Source organism: Oreochromis niloticus, linkage group LG20 (assembly GCF_001858045.2).
Source record: "Oreochromis niloticus isolate F11D_XX linkage group LG20, O_niloticus_UMD_NMBU, whole genome shotgun sequence".
Classification (NCBI taxonomy): Eukaryota; Metazoa; Chordata; class Actinopteri; order Cichliformes; family Cichlidae; genus Oreochromis; species Oreochromis niloticus.
In genome coordinates, this window is record NC_031984.2 from 32522281 (window position 1) to 32541527 (window position 19247).

The 19247-nt window shown below is 40.9% G+C and overlaps 1 protein-coding gene across 7 annotated transcripts; it reads right to left on the bottom strand.

The window, feature by feature from the left end:
• Positions 1-1246: 1246 nt before the first annotated feature.
• On the bottom strand, positions 1247-18743 carry LOC109196067 (uncharacterized). 7 transcript variants are annotated; one of them, XM_025901929.1, is made up of 6 exons: positions 14586-18743; positions 13213-13364; positions 12757-12874; positions 11104-11142; positions 9424-9653; positions 1247-4241 (listed from the first exon to the last, which is right to left on the bottom strand). In XM_025901929.1, the coding sequence occupies exon 1, from the start codon at positions 18718-18720 to the stop codon at positions 15271-15273; it is 3450 nt and encodes a 1149-aa protein (XP_025757714.1). In that variant the 5' UTR covers positions 18721-18743; the 3' UTR covers positions 1247-4241; positions 9424-9653; positions 11104-11142; positions 12757-12874; positions 13213-13364; positions 14586-15270. The 7 variants fall into 7 exon arrangements, with proteins under 7 accessions (XP_025757714.1, XP_025757713.1, XP_019204802.2 ...); XM_025901928.1 differs by lacking the exon at positions 1247-4241 and having other exon boundaries at positions 7057-9653; XM_019349257.2 differs by lacking the exons at positions 1247-4241; positions 13213-13364 and having other exon boundaries at positions 7057-9653.
• Positions 18744-19247: the final 504 nt, after the last annotated feature.

Consider the following 19247-nt stretch of genomic DNA (forward strand, 5'->3'; position numbering starts at 1 on the left):
TTATTGAGAAATTTAAAGCAGGCTTAGGCTACAAAAAGATTTCCCAAGCCTTGAACATCCCACGGAGCACTGTTCAAGCGATCATTCAGAAATGGAAGGAGTATGGCACAAATGTAAACCAACCAAGACAAGGCCATCCACCTAAACTCACAGGCCGAACAAAGAGAGCGCTGATCAGAAATGCAGCCAAGAGGCCCATGGTGACTCTGGACGAGCTGCACAGATCTACAGCTCAGGTGGGGGAATCTGTCCACAGGACAACTATTAGTCGTGCACTGCACAAAGTTGGCCTTTATGGAAGAGTGGCAAGAAGAAAGCCATTGTTAAAAGAAAACCATAAGAAGTCCCGTTTGCAGTTTGCCACAAGCCATGTGGGGGACACAGCAAACATGTGGAAGAAGGTGCTCTGGTCAGATGAGACCAAAATGGAACTTTTTGGCCAAAATGCAAAACGCTATGTGTGGCGGAAAACTAACACTGCACATCACTCTGAACACACCATCCCCACTGTCAAATATGGTGGTGGCAGCATCATGCTCTGGGGGTGCTTCTCTTCAGCAGGGACAGGGAAGCTGGTCAGAGTTGATGGAAAGATGGATGGAGCCAAATACAGGGCAATCTTGGAAGAAAACCTCTTGGAGTCTGCAAAAGACTTGAGACTGGGGCAGTGGTTCACCTTCCAGCAGGACAACCACCCTAAACATAAAGCCAGGGCAACAATGGAACGGTTTAAAACAAAACATATCCATGTGTTAGAATGGCCCAGTCAAAGTCCAGATCTAAATCCAATCGAGAATCTGTGGCAAGATCTGAAAACTGCTGTTCACAAACGCTGTCCATCTAATCTGACTGAGCTGGAGCTGTTTTGCAAAGAAGAATGGGCAAGGATTTCAGTCTCTAGATGTGCAAAGCTGGTAGAGACATACCCTAAAAGACTGGCAGCTGTAATTGCAGCAAAAGGTGGTTCGACAAAGTATTGACTCAGGGGGCTGAATAATTACGCACACCCCACTTTTCAGTTATTTATTTGTAAAAAATATTTGGAATCATGTATGATTTTCATTCCACTTCTCACGGTTACACCACTTTGTATTGGTCTTTCACGTGGAATTCCAATAAAATTGATTCATGTTTGTGGCTGTAATGTGACAAAATGTGGAAAAGTTCAAGGGGGGCGAATACTTTTGCAAGCCACTGTATGTCTTGTTTTCAGCAGAAGAAAATCTGCAATTTTATTTGCGTAACATTGCTCTTTCAATATAAAGATATTGAGTGATCCAGGTCTGAGCCCTGGCTCTGTTAATACAATGGCAAACCATAACAATGAAGTCAGTTAATTTGAATAGAATTGCATTGGTCAGAGGGTCGATTTATGCAGAGGACAATCTGTCACATCAAGTTTTGGTTTGGTGGATGTCAAAAGAAAATAATGAATGAAAATAAAAATCACCTTTCCACATGCAGGAGAAATTTTATTAACATAAAATGAAAATGATAAATCAATAATGTATAATATTAAAAACATTCATTGACCTTGAGGCATCCTCTCATCAGTTTTACAGTTTTACTTTTACATAGAAAATGACACTTTTTTTTCTGCCATACCACTAGTGACCACTTGCGCAAGCTAGGAGCACCCTACAAGGCTGAAAAATGTGAAAGTGAAGAAAACAATTCCTTTAATGGCAGAATCCACCAGTGAGCCAATGACCTTAGGCTCCAACATCTGGATTCCTTTTATAACTCACCTGTTAGGATACTGGTAAAGCTTAAAGGGCTGCGGAAAGGCAATAAAAAAATTCACTCACTGTACATTTAATATAAAGGTGGAAACTATGCACAGAGGCCAACTGTTTATTTTGGGTACTAAACATATTTTTATTTCTTTAAAGTTGGGCAAGTTTCGAATCTATGATAACTGACTGTGAGTTGGAAAAAAAATTTGCTATTTGTTGTGACTGTTCCACCTTTATGAGATGATGCTGCATGACAGTATAAGATTAGAATTATAAGTGTCAACACCTTCTTGACATGTGGTTTCAGTTGAGTTTATAAACTGTTAAATGCAACAGCATAACCCATGCGACTACAAAAACAACAACAACATTGCCCAGCCACCCTCTTCCCACCGTCTTCTATCTCCCTGGCTTTTTCTCCTTTTTTTCTTTTTCCTCCACTTCCCTCACTCTCTTCCACCCCCTTTGGCCGGTGCAGAAACGTGATTCTGTCAGCCGCTGTAAGCAGAGCTCTGCCACTGAGGCCTGTAACAGCCGTGTGGCAGCGATTTTAGAATAGACTCTGACGGTTGTGACTGTCACATTTGATGAAAAGGGTGGCGCTGATTTGAGCTGGCAGGCAGATGAAAAGGAGGAAGAGCCCCCTGCCTTTTTTTTCTTTTTTCTTTTACAGCATCTTTCACTACTGTACATTACGTACATACTGGCACTTGCTGCTTGCTGCATGACCTCTGGTTTGTTTAACCATATACACAAAAATGCATATGTCCCCATTACTCCTGCAATACACAATTACACACACAGAGAGCGTACACACTTTTAACTTCATTCATAAAGAGACAAAAGTGCACATTCTCAGACACACACAGCGCAGCACCGCATTAAGGTTGCAGTGCTGCCATTACTTACAACACTGAACACTCAATTCTCTGCCTCTCCCTCTCTGTGTCTCCCCCCACCCTTCCTGAATCTCCCACTTCCTTTTCTTTTTGTCTGACTGACTTCTCTACACATTCTGTTCTGCCCATCTTCTCATTTTTCATTCATTCCCTTGTTCATTTAGCTTAGTGATTTATTCTTTATGACTTCTGCTGCTTTCTCTCTCTCCTCCTGCTTGTCCTTCTTCTTCCCTTTCGCTCACTGACTTTCCTTTCCTTTCTCAGTTGCTCACATTCACGCCGGAGTGGCTCTCATGTGCTGAGAGGATCACATAACCCTTACACAGTATTTGAAGTGTTATGGCCCACCCCTGCTCGACTCCCACTGGGTCGAGTCCAGATTTTCTCACCCGCAGAGGCTGACTGGGTCTCAGAGCTACACCGGCGAGCCCTCTACTCATATCTCTAACCCCGAGGCTTTGCCAGATCAGAGGAGAGATACACCGGCAGCCTTCCTCACTTTCAGCCAACTGCTTCAGCTGTTCACCTGAATACTGAAATGTTAACAACACCAAGTCATACACGACAACTGCGAACACACACATGAACTGAACTCATCAACTCATATTACCTTTGGCATTACATAGTTGAAACACTTTGCATTTAACAGAAATAACTGTGTGATATCTTCATTAACAGCTTCTCAGTTCTATCCTGAAAAATCTGTTATCTCCCATTTGATGACAGATTAGTCTGGAGAATTACTCCAAACTCTCCAAAGATTGTAAAGGCAGACATGACAATAGTGACATAAGTGCATGCAAAGCAAAGTTCTCAGTAACGGTATTTATGCAACCGTAGTAAAATCATTTACATAAAGTACACTTGCAGAGATGATGTTTTCTTGTTGAGAAAACATCTGGATATGTACCTCATATCTTTGCATTTCAAAGGAACAGAACTTATAAAAGAAAGGGCTGCCCAAAGAACAAAAGAAATGCTGCCAGATACATTTATCAAATGATTTTCTCATTAGCTTTTACATAAATTATAAATGACAGAAAACTGAATGCATTTTCATTCTGAATTATTGCTCCCAAAACATTAAAAAGTAAAAAACAAAAAAACATAAATACATCAAGCTAAAAAAATACAAAATAAATAATTTGATCTCTACTAGGGTTAATATAATCTAATCATTCATATTATTAAATCCAATTTCTTACACCTGTGCTAAACATAGTTAAATTGCTTTTCTTTATATTACAGATGCTGCATATTATTTTAGTCAAATGGTATTAATTTGTAGCTTTGCAAATTTTTTGGCTTTAGGAGAAGGGTGTCTTTGTTCCATATTAGTATTATGTGCATAATCTTTCCATTGTGCACATGGAATTTACACGCAATGAATGACAGCAAGAGGTGGGACTGAACAAAGTGCAGGAGGTGAGACATTAGCATTATTTCATGAGTGACACTTCAGAGATGTCTGGCAGTCCCTCAAACAGAGACTTGTTGTGTATTAATAGCAGAGCAAGGAAGCCAGCCTGGATACACAGACTGAGCACAACAGCAACAATTCTTCTACAGCAACTGCAACAAAACCAGAACGGCACCTAGCTGGATGCTATGGACAAAAAAAAAATCTTTTGTGAGCAGGCATATGTTATTCTGTCAGGCTGTATATAACACATTAAAATTTCCATGTGGAAATAGGATACTAAACCTGTTTGCTTAAAAAAAACAAATAGCAGTTGTCCTTTTCATGAACAGAAAAAAAGCTGTCGTATTTAAGTATTTAAGTAAGTTAAGTAAGTTATGTCGGCAGATCTATGCCCAAAACAACACTTTTGTAAAACTTCCCAAAGTTAAATAAGTGATTAACAAAACTGATTAAACAACCACTGTGATCTTTATCTAAAAAATATCTATGCATTGGGCTGAACCATAATTTCATGCAGTAGCATTTTTTAACCACTTAGATACTATAGCTAGCAAGACTAATATAGCTAACTAAAACTAAACTAAATATGAAAACTAGATGTGAAAAAACTCATTTTAGTTAACTAGAATAAAAATTTAAAAAAAAAAGATTTTGAAAAAAAAATGAAGGTTAAAAATAAAGTAGAACAAAAACATGAGGGAAAGACCCTTATTTTTGGTAATGGACTGCTTCTTAGCACTTTCTAACTCCCATTCACACTCCGATGGATGCATCGGAGAGCAACTTGGGGCTAATATCTTGCCCAAGGATATTTGACATGCAGACTAGGGGGAGTCAGGGATCAAACTACCAACTGTCCGATCAATAGATGACCCGCTCTACAGCCACTCAAGTGCAAAAAGCTGTGTAAAAACTTTACTACGTCTTGCCTGATGGGGCACTGATGGACGTGTTTACTGAGACTGGATGTGCCTCTGACCTTTGACACAAGACTAAAACTAACACTGAAACTAATAAACTAAACTGAAACCCCACTATGGTAACTAAACTGAATTTGAAAAAAGAAAAAGAAACAAAAATTGAAAATACAAAACAATGATGAATCTGGCAGCAAACCCAACATGAGAATGAGAGGAAAATATGGAAAAACGGAAGAAGCATAATACTAATATGGTTTTCACCACTCTGTGTCCGTGAATTCTCCAGGCAAACCAGAACACAATGACAGGCAGGTGAATCTCTCTCTCTCACAGGTAAGTGGAAACATATACTGAAGGCTAGGAGCCAGGTTGCACTAAATGTTGATTTAACAATCCAGCGAAGACTGAAGGTTAAAAAGTGCCTGTTGAAGTCACCAAATGCAGGTGTGTGATGACCAACAGGTCCCACCAATGCTCCAAAACCAGCACATCAATACACACACACACAGGGATATGGGAGAGGACAGGAAGAACTAGATCAAAGTTGCTAATGCTACAATTTGCCATGTAGCAATAGCTTAAAAGGAAACCTAATGTTCTAATAAAGCTACTAGTGTTGTCCAAACAGAAAAAAATGTATAGATATTCAAAGACACTTCTGTCTTTGACTTTAAGGTGTTTTTGGATTTGGTTTATGCCCACTGAAGCTAAAGGAGACTGTTCCTGGGACACAAAGATTAGCCAAAAAATTGTGACCACCCCTGCCAATTATGCTATTGGTCCTTTATGTGCCCAAACAGCCAGGCCCACTAAGGCATTGACTTTCAAGTCCTTTCGAAGATGTTGGCAACACATCTTTTAAGTCATATACAAAAGATATGTTTTCTCCTATGTTTTTGAATTATCATGTATCACAAGTATCATGTGAGGTTGACATGTTACTGAGTAGAAAGAAAAGTGAAAGAAAGATCTTCTGTTGACTACAGCTGCAGTGGTAACCTTTGAAACTCTTCAAACTCTAGAGGGTGATTAAATGGGCGAGTTATCTGTGTGCCTGTGTGTGTCTGTGTGTGTACACATTCTTCACCTTGCCTCCACTTTTGTTTGACAAAGAATGCGAATTACACCTATAGGTGTGTGTGTATGTGAAAATGTGTATGTTTGGGAAGGGTGGGTCGTGATCACCGCCCACATATAGGCTACACACACACCAACAGTGCCACTCAGCCATCTGTGTTACACCCCTGTCCATGACCTAGTCCCTGCACATGATTAATTCTGCTTTATTCCACTTTATGCATTAAAGTCCATTTCAAAAAGGTCAGTAAAGGGGTGGCACAGGCAGGAATTGAACGGCCCCCACCCCTCCTCTTAAGATCGTTTTGTGGACTCAAGGCCAGTTTCCTCTTAGTAAGCTCACATTAAATTCACATATCTTTCCTTTTACCCTCTCCCTTTCTTAGCTTAAGAAAAAATATGCAGAGTAGTAGTACCCATTCAATTACCGTTAAGCCCTACTTACCCAGCAAAGAAAAAAGGGGATTCTAATTCATTAGGTGGGATTAAGTGATGGTTTAAAAGGCATTTTGGTGTCTGGGAGAGCAGTGACTATACTAAGTAGTGATAGGTAGTGAAGCGATGAGGAGTGTAATTTGAGTCCTCTGCATTTTCTGTCCTCGAATGTCTTCCTTTCACATTTCACGCCTGTTGGGCTGCCTCAGATAGACTTTTTATATGTCTGTTAAAAATGAAGGTGTCTACCTAAGAGGCATCATCACGGCCTGACTCCTTAACAGTCCGATGTCAGGAGCAAGATGTAAATAGATATCCCTGACAACCAAGGAAAACCCGTGTCAGCAACAAAGAAACACTGGAAGTCTTGGATAATGGAGCAAATGATGACTGTAATCCAAACATGAGGATGTTTAAGTGTTTCAGTTTCTGTTCAAAACTAACCATTTTGGTTTCATCTTACTATTCAACACTATTAATCTAAAAAGCTCAAAAACACTTGGTACACTGCACGCACAGCACTAACCAGCACAAAATGAGAAAAACTAGTAAAAGACCTGGACATTTCACTCTACATCTGGTGAAGCACCATATCGAGTTTTAAAAGATTAGGCTGATTTCCAGTGAGTCATGAAACTACTTACATTAAAGGTCTATGCAAAATAAAGGTCTACACATATAATTTAATCTGCATCTTGTTCACACTATAATGAAAAATACCGACTCTATAAAACGACATCTTACTCATCTAGCCCACATTTGTCATTTTGTTGCTCATTTTTACTTGATATTTGTGTTTTAGTTTAGGCATAGTTTTCAAATATTTTCAATATTTTCAGATTATTTTAATTGGATCCAGAAGAGTAATGTTTATCATTTTTGGCTGTTAGCAACCTGGCTAGCTAACCTATGTCAGCTACCATACTTCCATGGGGCAATGCTAAAAAAAAAAAAACCCAAAACAAACATGCTTGTATACATATAATAATTAAACAAATTATTATTATTAGTAGTAGTAGCAGTAGTAGTATAATAAAGCTATGGCAGCAGACTGTTATAATCCCCTCCACCACCACCAACTACCCTTTGGTTTATATTTTGACATAATGGAAAGTGATGGCATTTAACAAATACATGAAGTCCACATACATAATGGACACCTGCATCACAAAATCAAACATAATCATTTACAGTGGGTCTTCTTCCTAGTTTACAATCTACTGCTAAGCACCATTTCCCCACCTACTCAGCAGCTCGCTTTGGCTACGTTTTTAACACCTATAAAGCAATAAAATAAATTGTTACAGCTTGTGTTGTCCCCAAATGAACAAAATTATCCAATACAAGCTCAAGTGCATACTTTAATTAACCATCAAACAAAGCTGCCCAAGCTACATGCAAATAGATATGACATTAGAGTTAGACATTTAGAGTTTGAGGATGTAGTTTCATATACGTACTTTATTTTGTCCTGAGATTCTTAGATTCTATTTTCAGTCATGGTAAAGTGCATAAATCATAGATAAAGAATATGGTGCAGCACTCCAATTTAACTTTTTATTGCTGTGTAGATGATACAGGCAAGATGCCATCTTTCAGCATGCATTTCAGGCAATAATAGTGTCAAACCTCAATTAATATTCATAAATCGACAATACAACCATGCACACAGCTGTGTCAAAAATATCATCCCTCATGCACACATTCACTCCCACTCCCTGGGACAGTGGCTTGAAGAAGAGCTAGAGGCTCTGCACAAACTGCTTTCTGGGTAATATTTTCTTTTTGGAACTGAGAGAAAAAAATAACACCTAGATTCATAATAATTTTATGACCCACTCAAAGGGGGAAGTAGTTGGTCCCCCAGCTACAAAATATTTGGGAAACTTACTAAAAAATTCACTTGATTCTGTCTACAGCATTTTCATGGTGGTGGTAGAGTAAAGGGCAAGGGCAGACAGGATTTAGGGAGGGTGGTGAGTTATGATAGGGCACAGAAGAGAGAAGAAGACATCGACCAGGTTAGAGAAGCAGCACTCCAGGCAAAGCCACAGTTGCAGCATTTTAAAAAATTCAGCATGACAAAAAGATCCTCGGGGTCTTTCTTTTGTGTGCATGTGTATCTTTCTCATGCTTATCCATGTGACATTGGCAAAAAGGAAAAAGTTCAAAATAATATGCAGTTTAGTACCACATCTACATTAACCAGAGCTCCAACTTTAAAGGTGAAGAAAACAGCTGCACCAAGTGAATGCACACTGTTTAATCTGGACATAAATGTAAATGGACTGATTTTTATTTAGCTCTTTTCTACTCTGGGCACTCAAGGTGCGTTACACACACAAGCACTTTTGTCTATGCTCTTTCTATCTAACATTCATACTCCAATGGATGTGTACTCCCAACAAATTGGCGTTAGTGGCTGGTTTAATTTCACCATATCCTACTATCCTGGTTCAAACCTTATACCCTGTCATGCTAGTTTTCCACAGACTGATCCAGTTGATCAGCTCTACTCCTTATCCATTCCTGGCTGCCCATGGTCTCACATAGTGTTGGATTTTGTTAATGGCCTAAATCGCACACTGCCCTAGATACTGCAATATTACTCAGCAATCATGATTTTTTTGGCTCCACAGCACCACAGTTAACATCCTGTGTCTGAAAAGCTTTCTTTGAAGTGTTAGGTGCCACTGTTAGTCTGCCATCAGGTTACCACCCATAATCCAATGCGCAAACTGAAAATGCTAACCAAGAATTAGAGGCAGCACTCTGCTGTATAGGCTCCACTTATGAAGCTCACATCTCACCTGAGTAGAATATGCTCAACTAATTTCCTCAGTCGCTGGGTTTTCCCCTTTAATCCAATCAAAATCGATGCTATGCCAACAGTAGAAAGACATTCAACAGAAAGGAATGTCTTGGAAACTCACTTTTGATGATATCGATTGATTATTCAATTTGCCATCCATCTCAAGTTTTCTCCTTTGATGAAAATTCATCCCCCCTTCCATGTCTCCCAGTTAAAAGCCTGTAACTTCCAGATCTTGGTGGACTGAGAGGAGCACTCGTGAATCCCCCACTCGTTCATCCTGGACCCTTCCCTCATTGTGAAGCTCAACAGGCAGCATCTGGACAAAACTGGAAGGCTGTCTTGGAGCATCTGTTTAAGAGGGGATAATGTCAGGGTTACAGGCTGGCTGGTTTGTGTTGCAAATAAATATATTTACTGTAAGATGACAGAAGTGGGAAGCAATGAAGTGCAAATATTTCATTATTGTATTTGTTCATTTTCAGGTATCTGTACTTTACTTGAGTATTTATTGTTCTGCAAACTTTTTCCTTTTACTCCCCACATCTTTCCACAAATATGTAAACCTTGTGCTCCTTAAATTTTCCAAACAGACTCATTGCTGTAGCTTCAATGCATTTGAGGTAAGTTTTTATTTTCCACCACTGTGTGTATTTTAACATCAAACCAATTTGAGCCTAAATCAAGGGAACAATGCTCTATAAAAGACAATCCGGTTGTTGTATCCATCACTTGGGTTTATAGCACACAAAGAGATGAAAGAGCAAAACGATAATTTTTGCATAATAGTCCTATACTCAGGGGTTAAAGTGGGATGGATCGATCTGGAATGACAATTGTTATGCAGATTTTCATAAGCTGTGGTCTTGTCTTGGTATAAGCATAACAGAAAAGTAGCAAATAGAAAAAGAATAATGTTTTCTGGCAGGTAATTTTAAATGCAACACTTTTATCAGCTCAACAAATATTGGCCACGCAACACACCGTATGTGTACAGTCTGTTGCACAATGTGTCTGCTAGCTAAAGGTATAGCTGCTGTATCTCTCAGGGAGAGAAAAATGAATGAGATAACTACACTCAGAGATTAAGAAAAGTGTAAAGGACATGAGGATCAAGTGAATGCAGTATAACATTTAATAGTATATATTATGATAATATATAATGAAATATTATTATCAAAAAATATATTATTTCACTGCATCAAAAATCATGTTTCTTTATTACTGATGTATTTGTTTCCAGTTTGATTTATTTCTATTAAAAAGACTTTGGAGCAGCTGCCTTTTCCTATGTGCCTCACACAAAGCCTTCAGTTCACAGTCTGAGTGTATCAATCACAAAGGCAGGGAGGGATAAAAAGGCCTCTGACATTCACTCAGACTGTGACTGTATGCACCAATACGCTACATCTCCCATCTCCCTTTGAGACAAAGTAAAACAGATCTCCTTTTGTTGCTCCAAAATAATAACTGCATGGACATTTTGTCAACTCTGTTAACCTAGTGACAAAAGTGTACAGCATTAAGGGTTGATATAATGCCAATGTCATGTGCTCCACTGCTCTCTGACATTTTAAATTGGTTTGTTAACATTATTCCCAGAGCTTCTCAGAAATCTAGCTGAAAAACCCTGTGTTTTACAATTGCCTTAAGAGGTCAAATACAGAGCAACTTAAAAACTACCAGCAAAAAGCACAGATGGAAATGAATAACAGACAATGGACATGTGAGTGCGAATGGTCTCTATGTGTTAGCCCTGCAACAGACTGGGGACCTGTCCAGGGTGTATCCTGCCTCTCACCCTATGGTAGCTGGGATAGGCTCCAGCCCCCCCACGACCCTGAAAAATATAAGCGGAAGAGAATGGATGGATGGATGGATGAGTGGAAGTAAAAAAAACACATTAATGTGACTGAACACCTGCAGTAGTGACAGAATCCACAAAATAAGAAGGATTGCGCTGAGACTTGTTTAATAAAAGTACATTCATCTGTGTTGTGAGCAAGAAAAAGATTCAAAGTAATGTGTATTTTAATCGCATGATTTATATAATACTGTAGATACATATTTGCTGTTAGTCATTTATTGTTAGCTTGTGATTTCTGCAACTGTGTCTTTTGGGTAGATTGCTGACGCCGGTAATACACTCCTGTGACCAGCTTCATCCTCAGCTATTACTTTGTTCTATCAATTAACCTTTAAAGACACATTAATAGGAAAGTGAGGAACAGGTGTTTACCAAATAAGGGTGACAGAGCAGCCTCCGTTTCCAGAGCTGAAATAATCAATAATCTATGAATATTCAGATCAGAACCCTCAGGCTTGAGAAAAATATAAATGTTTACTCTGTAAGTGCTAGAAACAAAAGACAGAAAAAAGGGCTTTTAAGAAAAACAAGGCGCTACATGATGATGAAGGAAAGGTGGTGTTGCCGTCTCTGGTTGTTTTCATTATTTAACCGAACCAAACAGATTCACCAGTGCTGTGTTGATTTTGGTCTCTTACAGAAAATAAAGAAGGAATACATGGTGAGATCATTAGTCAGGAAACAACTGTACATATTATACTGTATCCACTATATTGTATAAAAATGTATAAAACTGTATACTGTATAAAATGCAACACAAAGTAAAATAAGTAAGCTGCTTATTCTTCAGTGAACATTAATAAAAATTCACATTATAATGCCATTATAGGCAACAGTCAGTTGCTGATGTCATGTTCACAGCGATAGATTACCTTTAGTGAACAATTAGGAGTGTGAGCAGTTGTTGCTTTTGGAAACAATTGGAGATGGATAAAACCAAGAGGTTTAGTGTGTGTTTATTCATGGCCACAATTGGTCCTCACATCTAAAGGTGTCACAGAATTCAGTATCAAATAAATGTAAAAAGTAAAGAAATAAAGGTGTTTAAACTTAATTAAGTTACTGTTCTGTTTTTTCTTTTGAGAGGGGTATTGCAGTGTTATTTAGCTTGCCATGAACCTTCTGATTTGCTGTATGATTTTTTGTGAAACTGCTTCCTAAGAGTGAGGACTAGGATCAGGCAGCATACTTTTTTGCAGGTTTTCAATCTGTGCACCTGCTGTTTTCTTTACACTAGCATCAACGGGGCCCCCTTCATGAATCACTCTCTTTCTCCAATTTCTGCAGTTTTTTCAGAGAAATACAATGCAGTGCTTCAGCAGCTACAGCAGCAATGAGCTTATTTTATACATAGCTTATTCAGTGGTGAAATGAACACAGTAAACTTTTTCACAAGTAGAGTCCATGAAATACACAAAAAGATTATCATCTAAAAGTCCAGAGGTCTTACAAGTCTAATGCATTACCTTTACTAGTTGATAAGATAGAGATGGATTTTGTACATCCATGTGTCTGAATGTTTTTACATGACATGTGTTGCTGTCTGTGTTCTCTTTCAGTAATTTCAGTGGTGGTTAACACTGTCACCTCACAGCAAGAAGGTCCATTCCCTGTAGAGTTTGCATGTCCTCTCCATGTCTATGTGGGTTCTCTCTGGATACTCTGGATTTCTCCCAAGTTCAAAGTTCTATGATGACGCACGACCCTGAATTTAATAAGTGGAAGAAAATGGGTGAGTGGTAACTGGTGGGGCATTTTCAATCAAGTTCTGGCCATAGCCAGCTTAAAAAGCAGTCAAATAAAGGGAATAGACCAAGAGGGCTGTTTGGGTGGTGCAGATCAGTAATTTTCCAATGTGAATATATGTTTAGACTATGAAAACATCCTTTCAGGGATTCAGTTTTTCTGCTGTAGATTTTTGTACAAAACATTAGTAAGAATAGGGTTAATGCATGATGCCATTTGTATGAAAATGCAAAATGGAGACTGGAAGTGGGATCATGTACAAATTTCTCTTGGCTCCAGGGGTTTGACTCATATCACCATTGGTTTACAGCCAGAGTCAGCTGTATGAGGAGGTAGGTCCCATGAGGCAGAAACACCATGATTCGAACTGAGCTGTGCTATGCTGAAGGGCTCCACCACTATCCACTCTCATCTGTCATCAGTCCACTTCATCATCAGTGAAAAAGCCACTGCAACAGAATTTACAACACCTTCAATAACATCCAATTCTGTTTGCAACCAAAGAAAGTCTCGTCGCTCAGCTTTCATCTTGTGCTTTATCACGCTGTAACAATTAAATTTAGTTTAGTTCAATTTAGTTCAAAGGTAAAGACTCTAGAGCATTCTGATGATCCAATCCAACAACCACCTATGAAAACAAACGGCCACAGAGCCAGGCTCAGGGAGGTGCAACCATCTGCTGCAACCTGTTATAAGGGGTAATTGGAGCAAGAAGAGAAAAGAAAAAGAGCATATCTCACATCTGTCCAAACCCTGACAGGAACGCTCTAAGTAAATATCAATAGGTATTAAAGTGTCTGTACTTAATGATATTTTTCTCTAATGGTTGCATTTTATTTGTGAAGAAATTCTGGAAGTCATTACTGGAGTTACTGGAATACAATTCTTCATTCTACCTTCTGTATGGGAGATGTTTATATGCTTCTGAAGCTGCACAGTGACCAGTACAACTATGGGGTGAAATGGAAGGGAGGTATGGAGGAAGCCTATCCCAACCAAAACTCTCAAAAGGCTGCTGAGAGGAGGAAAAGATACTATGATTGTCAAGCTCTTTAAGTTTGTGCAGCTTCCCTGCTTGAAAGGGATTGATGCATCTACCACAGGTGTCTAACTGGGTTTCACTCAATGACCAGGCAGATCTTTTGTTTTCCTTTTTTTTCCTTTAATCTTCTTTTCGGCCATAGTCAGTCATAGGTGAAAAACCTTTAAATACAAACCAAAACCCAAAATACAAATTATGTTTGCTATCACACATCTGCAAATATTGTGAACAATACCAAACACATTTTTTTTTAAAACACATCAATGCAGCACATAAGCTTTGTAGCACAATATTTACTTGAGTATTTTTAAATGCTCAAATTATGTAATTCACTAACAATTGTACATACAACTTGAAAAATACTGCTTTCTATTAAAGTGATAAATTAAATGATCAATCTGCACTTGAACTTAAGCAGTAACAATAGTATTTATAACCAGCTTCTCTTAACCATATGCAAGCATTAATAGTCTTCCATACACAGACCAACAATAAACAATGGTGCCGCTCGTAAACAGCCGACCAACTCACGGCACAATGCTAATGCTATGTAAGCTAGCGGCAGCCGCGATTCTTTAGCAACTCGCTTCAACCAGTCTTTTAACATAATCAGCAACCATTTCCTTACCGGCTGCCTCCCTGGCTTTGTAGATACATCAGTTCAACACACTATCCATGTTGGTGACAACTTGTTGAAAGAATTATGCTGGGTTTTCCCGTAAGTGGCAACTTCCTGTTGTTCCCCAGTTCACCTTCTTTTTCCTCCCAGACAGAAACCCAGACACAAGATTAGTTCCGCCCTCCAGTCTACCACTTTTACTTTTTTACCTCAGGCTCTCCACCTCCTACTCGGTTTGACTTGACACCTCCCACTCGATCTTCCCTTGGAACACGGGAGATCGCCAACTTCACAAGCAAACCGCTGTTTAACTCATCCCATTGAAGCATGATGGTGACGGCTTGGTTCCATTTTGCTCCTCCACAGGTAATAGAACAACTAGACATCTGACGTCTCTATGAAGGATGGTAGCTTGAGTCACCGGAGTCGCTCCCTTTGAACCAGAGCTTAAGTCCTTCGCTCTCAAGGACTTAGCCACAGAACCGCTGTAACTTGAGCATACCCGGACATTGACGTCCCTCACAATACCTTTTTTGTCTGGATTAGTGCTGACAACTATGCCCATCTTGAAGTGTCCTCTCAGCGCATTCTGATCACTTAACCAGACAACATCTCCAACAGCGACATTTCTGTGTGCAGTGTGCCACTTGCTCCTTACAAACAAATTAGGGCCAGCAAGTTGGCTCCAGGACCTCTAAAACTTGCTCACTTCTGCCTGAATCGCCTGGAGTCTCTTATAGGGGTAAATGGAAAAGTCAAACATCTTGAAGTCCCCATCTTGAGATGCTCGACCAAGCAAAAGACTGTTGGGTGTGAGGTAATGAATGCAACCTTCCCGACTCTGTACTCTGGCATCAATCGGGCGCTCATTTGCAAGGTTAGCTGCCACATGAAGAGCTGTCTGGAACTCACTGTAACTTAGCCCGGAGTCCCTTCCAAGACTCTGGAGCGCTCTCTTCACAATGCGCACAGCAGCCTCAGCAGCTCCATTCCTATGTGGGGAATCAGCTGGATTAACTTTCCACATCCACTCTGTTCCATTCTTTGCCGCAGTCTCCTCCAAGACGAACTTGTTCTGACTTTCCAAGAATCTGTAAAGTTCCTTCAAGACAGGCTTTGCTCCTATGAAATTGGTGCCTGGGTCTGACCAGATCTTTCTTGGATGTCCTCTAATTGCTGTAAATCTCTGGTAAGCCATCAAGAAGCCTTCAGTCGACAAGGAGTTTACTAACTCCGTGTGAATCGCCCTGCTGGCCATACAACAGAATACAACCCCCCAAACCTTTATCATGACTCTTTTCTTGACGTCATCCTTTACTTGGTAGGGTCCAAAGAGATCCACTGTTGTGAACTCAAAAGGTAAAGCAGGTTGAGTTCTTTCCGGAGGTAAGTCGCCCATTATTTGCCGGCAACTCTGTGCTTTTGCTTTCCGGCAAACCACACAACCATCAACAACCTTTTGAGCAATCCTTCTCCCTCTTATGACCCACGCTTTCTTCCTCATTCTGAGCAGGGTCCCAGCAACTCCCTCATGACTCTCATTGTGGGCCTCCCGGGCTAACAGTGTAGACACCCAAGCATCATAAGCCAAGATGGGAACACTAATCTGGTCTTTCTTAAAAGCTTGCACTCGGCCACCACAAACAAAGAGCCCAGAGCTTGGGTCTTTGTATACTACCAGTCTATCTGTAGTAGTGTTTGGAAAGACTGCGCTGTCTTGTGCTGCAAGGAAGATGTCTCTTAGGGCATCTTCACGTTCCTTCACTGAAATTACTCCTGCCAACGGGACTGCCTCCCACTTTGGGTCATTAGCAGCTGGATTTCCCCCAAGAAACTTTCTAGCTGCTCTCCAAGTCCAAGCAACTGATCTTACCAATCGGGTTAGGTCACTGGACCTCTTGACATCTACAAGGTTCTTGATGACTGACCCTGCAGGTGGTCTTCGCTGCTCTCCCTGGGCCTCAGCCCGACTTTGCTTTTCTTCTTGCCCTCTTACCTCGGCCCTTGTCAAGGCAGCGACAAATGCCTTTCTTTGCAGCTTATTGACGTTTTCTTTGGCAGTGACGGCTAACTCTTTCGCTGACCTAACTGGCCACTCGCTCACAGGCAAACTCAAGAACTTTGGACCATTTTGCCATTCTGAGTCTTCATCTAGATCTCTGGGACTGGCTCCTCTTGTGACTACATCCGCAATGTTCTGAGGGCCAGGGATCCACCACCAATCTTGAGTCCTTGTGCTGCTCTGTATTTCTCCAATCCTATTTGCGAAAAAGGTCTGATAACCATAGCTCTCCCTCTGTATTGCCCCAATGACGGTTTGGCTGTCGACAAAGTGATACCACCTCTCAACCTGAATCCGGCTTTGCGCCTCAAAGTATTTCTTTAGGCGTGAGGCAAACACTGCCCCACACAGCTCTGCTTTGACAACATCCCCTTTGTGGTCCAATGGCGTTAACTTAGCTTTGGACTCCACCAATCTAATGATTGAGCCCTGATCTGAATTCCACCTTAAGTACAACACTGCCCCATAGGTTTGCTCACTTCCATCGGAGAAAGTAATAGCCCAGGGTTCTTCGGTGAAGCATGGGGGAGTTAGCGCCCTGGCAAATGTGACTTTGCTGAGCTGGGCATACTCCTCAAAAAGCCTAATGGCGTCCTCCCTCAGGGCATCTGAGAGCGCCATGTCCCAAGTGTCCTTGACCAAACAGCTTTCAACTTTTGTCTCTTGGAATGCTCTGCGAACTAAGATTGCTCCTTTTTGCTTTGCAGGAGTGACCAAACCGACTGGATCATACAACCCTGACACTTGACTGAGAAGCTCTCTTCGTGTCAGCGGGTTTGGCGTGTGGGTCTTAATCTGCTCCTGGACAAGGTCTTGGCCAACTCGCATCTTTTTCTTCTTCTTGGAGAAGTTGATTGCTACCATGACATGAAGCTTGTCTTCTTCCACTGTATAACCCAGACCAAGAGCTTTGTTTTCTTCGTCACGCATTTGGTTTGGTAGGACTATGGTTTTCATCCTTGTCTTCTCACCCTTGTCATCGCGCTTCCTCCTCCCACTTTGCCCAAATAAGACCCAAGGCTTCAGCTCAAATCCTCCAGCCTTTAGAATTCGCCCAATGTTCTCTGTAATGACTTCTAGTTGGTTCATGTCATTGTGAGAGGTAAGGATGTCATCGACATAACTGTCTTGCTGGAGTACCTGACGTTCCTCCTTGAGGTGGGAAAAGGTAGAAAGGCTGGCAGTTTCACGCATTGCCAGCTGTGCAATGCATCCTGCCGGTTTATCTCCAATATTCACCCTTGTGATTGCATATTCCTCTAGCTCGTCATCCTCAGAGTCCCGCCAGAGGAATCTATGCAGGTTCATCTCTCTGTCCTCCAACCAAACTGAATTGTACATCTTTTTTATGTCACCAAGGGCGCCATACACTCCGCCTCTGAATCTGAGGAGAGCTGCCCGAATCTGGTTGAGGACATCTGGACCCTTTATTAGCAGGTCGTTCAAGCTCACACCTCTAAACCTCTGGCTGCTATTCCAGACAAGCCTCACTGGAGTTGTAACAGAGTGAGGATTCGGAGCAATGAGGTGACTCACGTACCACACTGGCCCATCCCAGTTACTGATCATGCCCTTGGACAACTTGACTGCAGCCCCACGCTCCACCATGTCATGCACCTGAGCGGCATAAGCGGCTTTCCATTCAGGCTCCTTGGCCAACTGCTTCTCTGTCCGGAGGAATGTGCTCTCAACTCCTCTTTTGTTGTCTGGTAAGGACGCTGGATCTTCAACCCAGGGGTACTTGGCATGCCAGTGTGGTTCCTCGCTGTGACCATCACCTGTGACATAGGTGAGCCCTTCTCTTATTATTTCAAGCTCTCTTTCCTCAGCCAGTGTCATTTCTTTCCCACCTGGCTGGCAATTTCCACAACGGCAACCCCCACACTTTGGCTCACATGCAGCACCAATACTATCCCACTTCCACCACTCTAAAAATTCTCGACTGGTGGTTGAGGTGCTTGACCTCTGAAACTTAGCCGGAACATGCTTCCCTTTTGAAGACTGGTCTGAGGCTTCGCCAATGAGCTCCTCATACTTGACAGCTGCTGCTCTCATTGACCTGGCAAAGTGTGTCTTGGACATGTGGGCAGAGACAGTAAGCTCCTCAAACAGCTCAGGGTGAGTTCCCCCAACTGTCTTTCCAAGTGGCCCATCCCATAACACAAGGTCACCAATGACTCTGCTCCTCTGAGGCGCTAGCCGACCTTCTTTATGACTTATGAGCAGATGAATGTCTTTCGGTCTTACAAGATCGTCGAGTGGTATATCCGGAAAGAACCTTTGTAGCTGACTCGGTGTGACATGTTTGTGGACTTCTGCTATGCTGTCGAGTCCATAGCAGACCAGTTGGTGTGACCTAAGTGTGCCTCTAGGCGTTCTGACTCGGATCTTTAAAAGATAGTAAGTAAGTAAGTAAAGTTTATTTATTAAGCGCTTTTCATAGACAGGTAGTCACAAAGCGCTGCACACAGAGATTAAAATAAACAGTACAATAAATAGCAAAATGCACAATATACACAATATATAATTTAAATGTAAATTAAAAAATATAAAAATGTAAAAAGCATTGGTCAACAGAAAGCTTGTTTAAACAGTAAAGTTTTTAACTG

Coding starts and splice junctions, on each gene's coding strand:
- LOC109196067 (XM_025901929.1), bottom strand. CDS start 18,720: ATGTCCAAGACACACTTTGCCAGGTCAATGAGAGCAGCAGCTGTCAAG.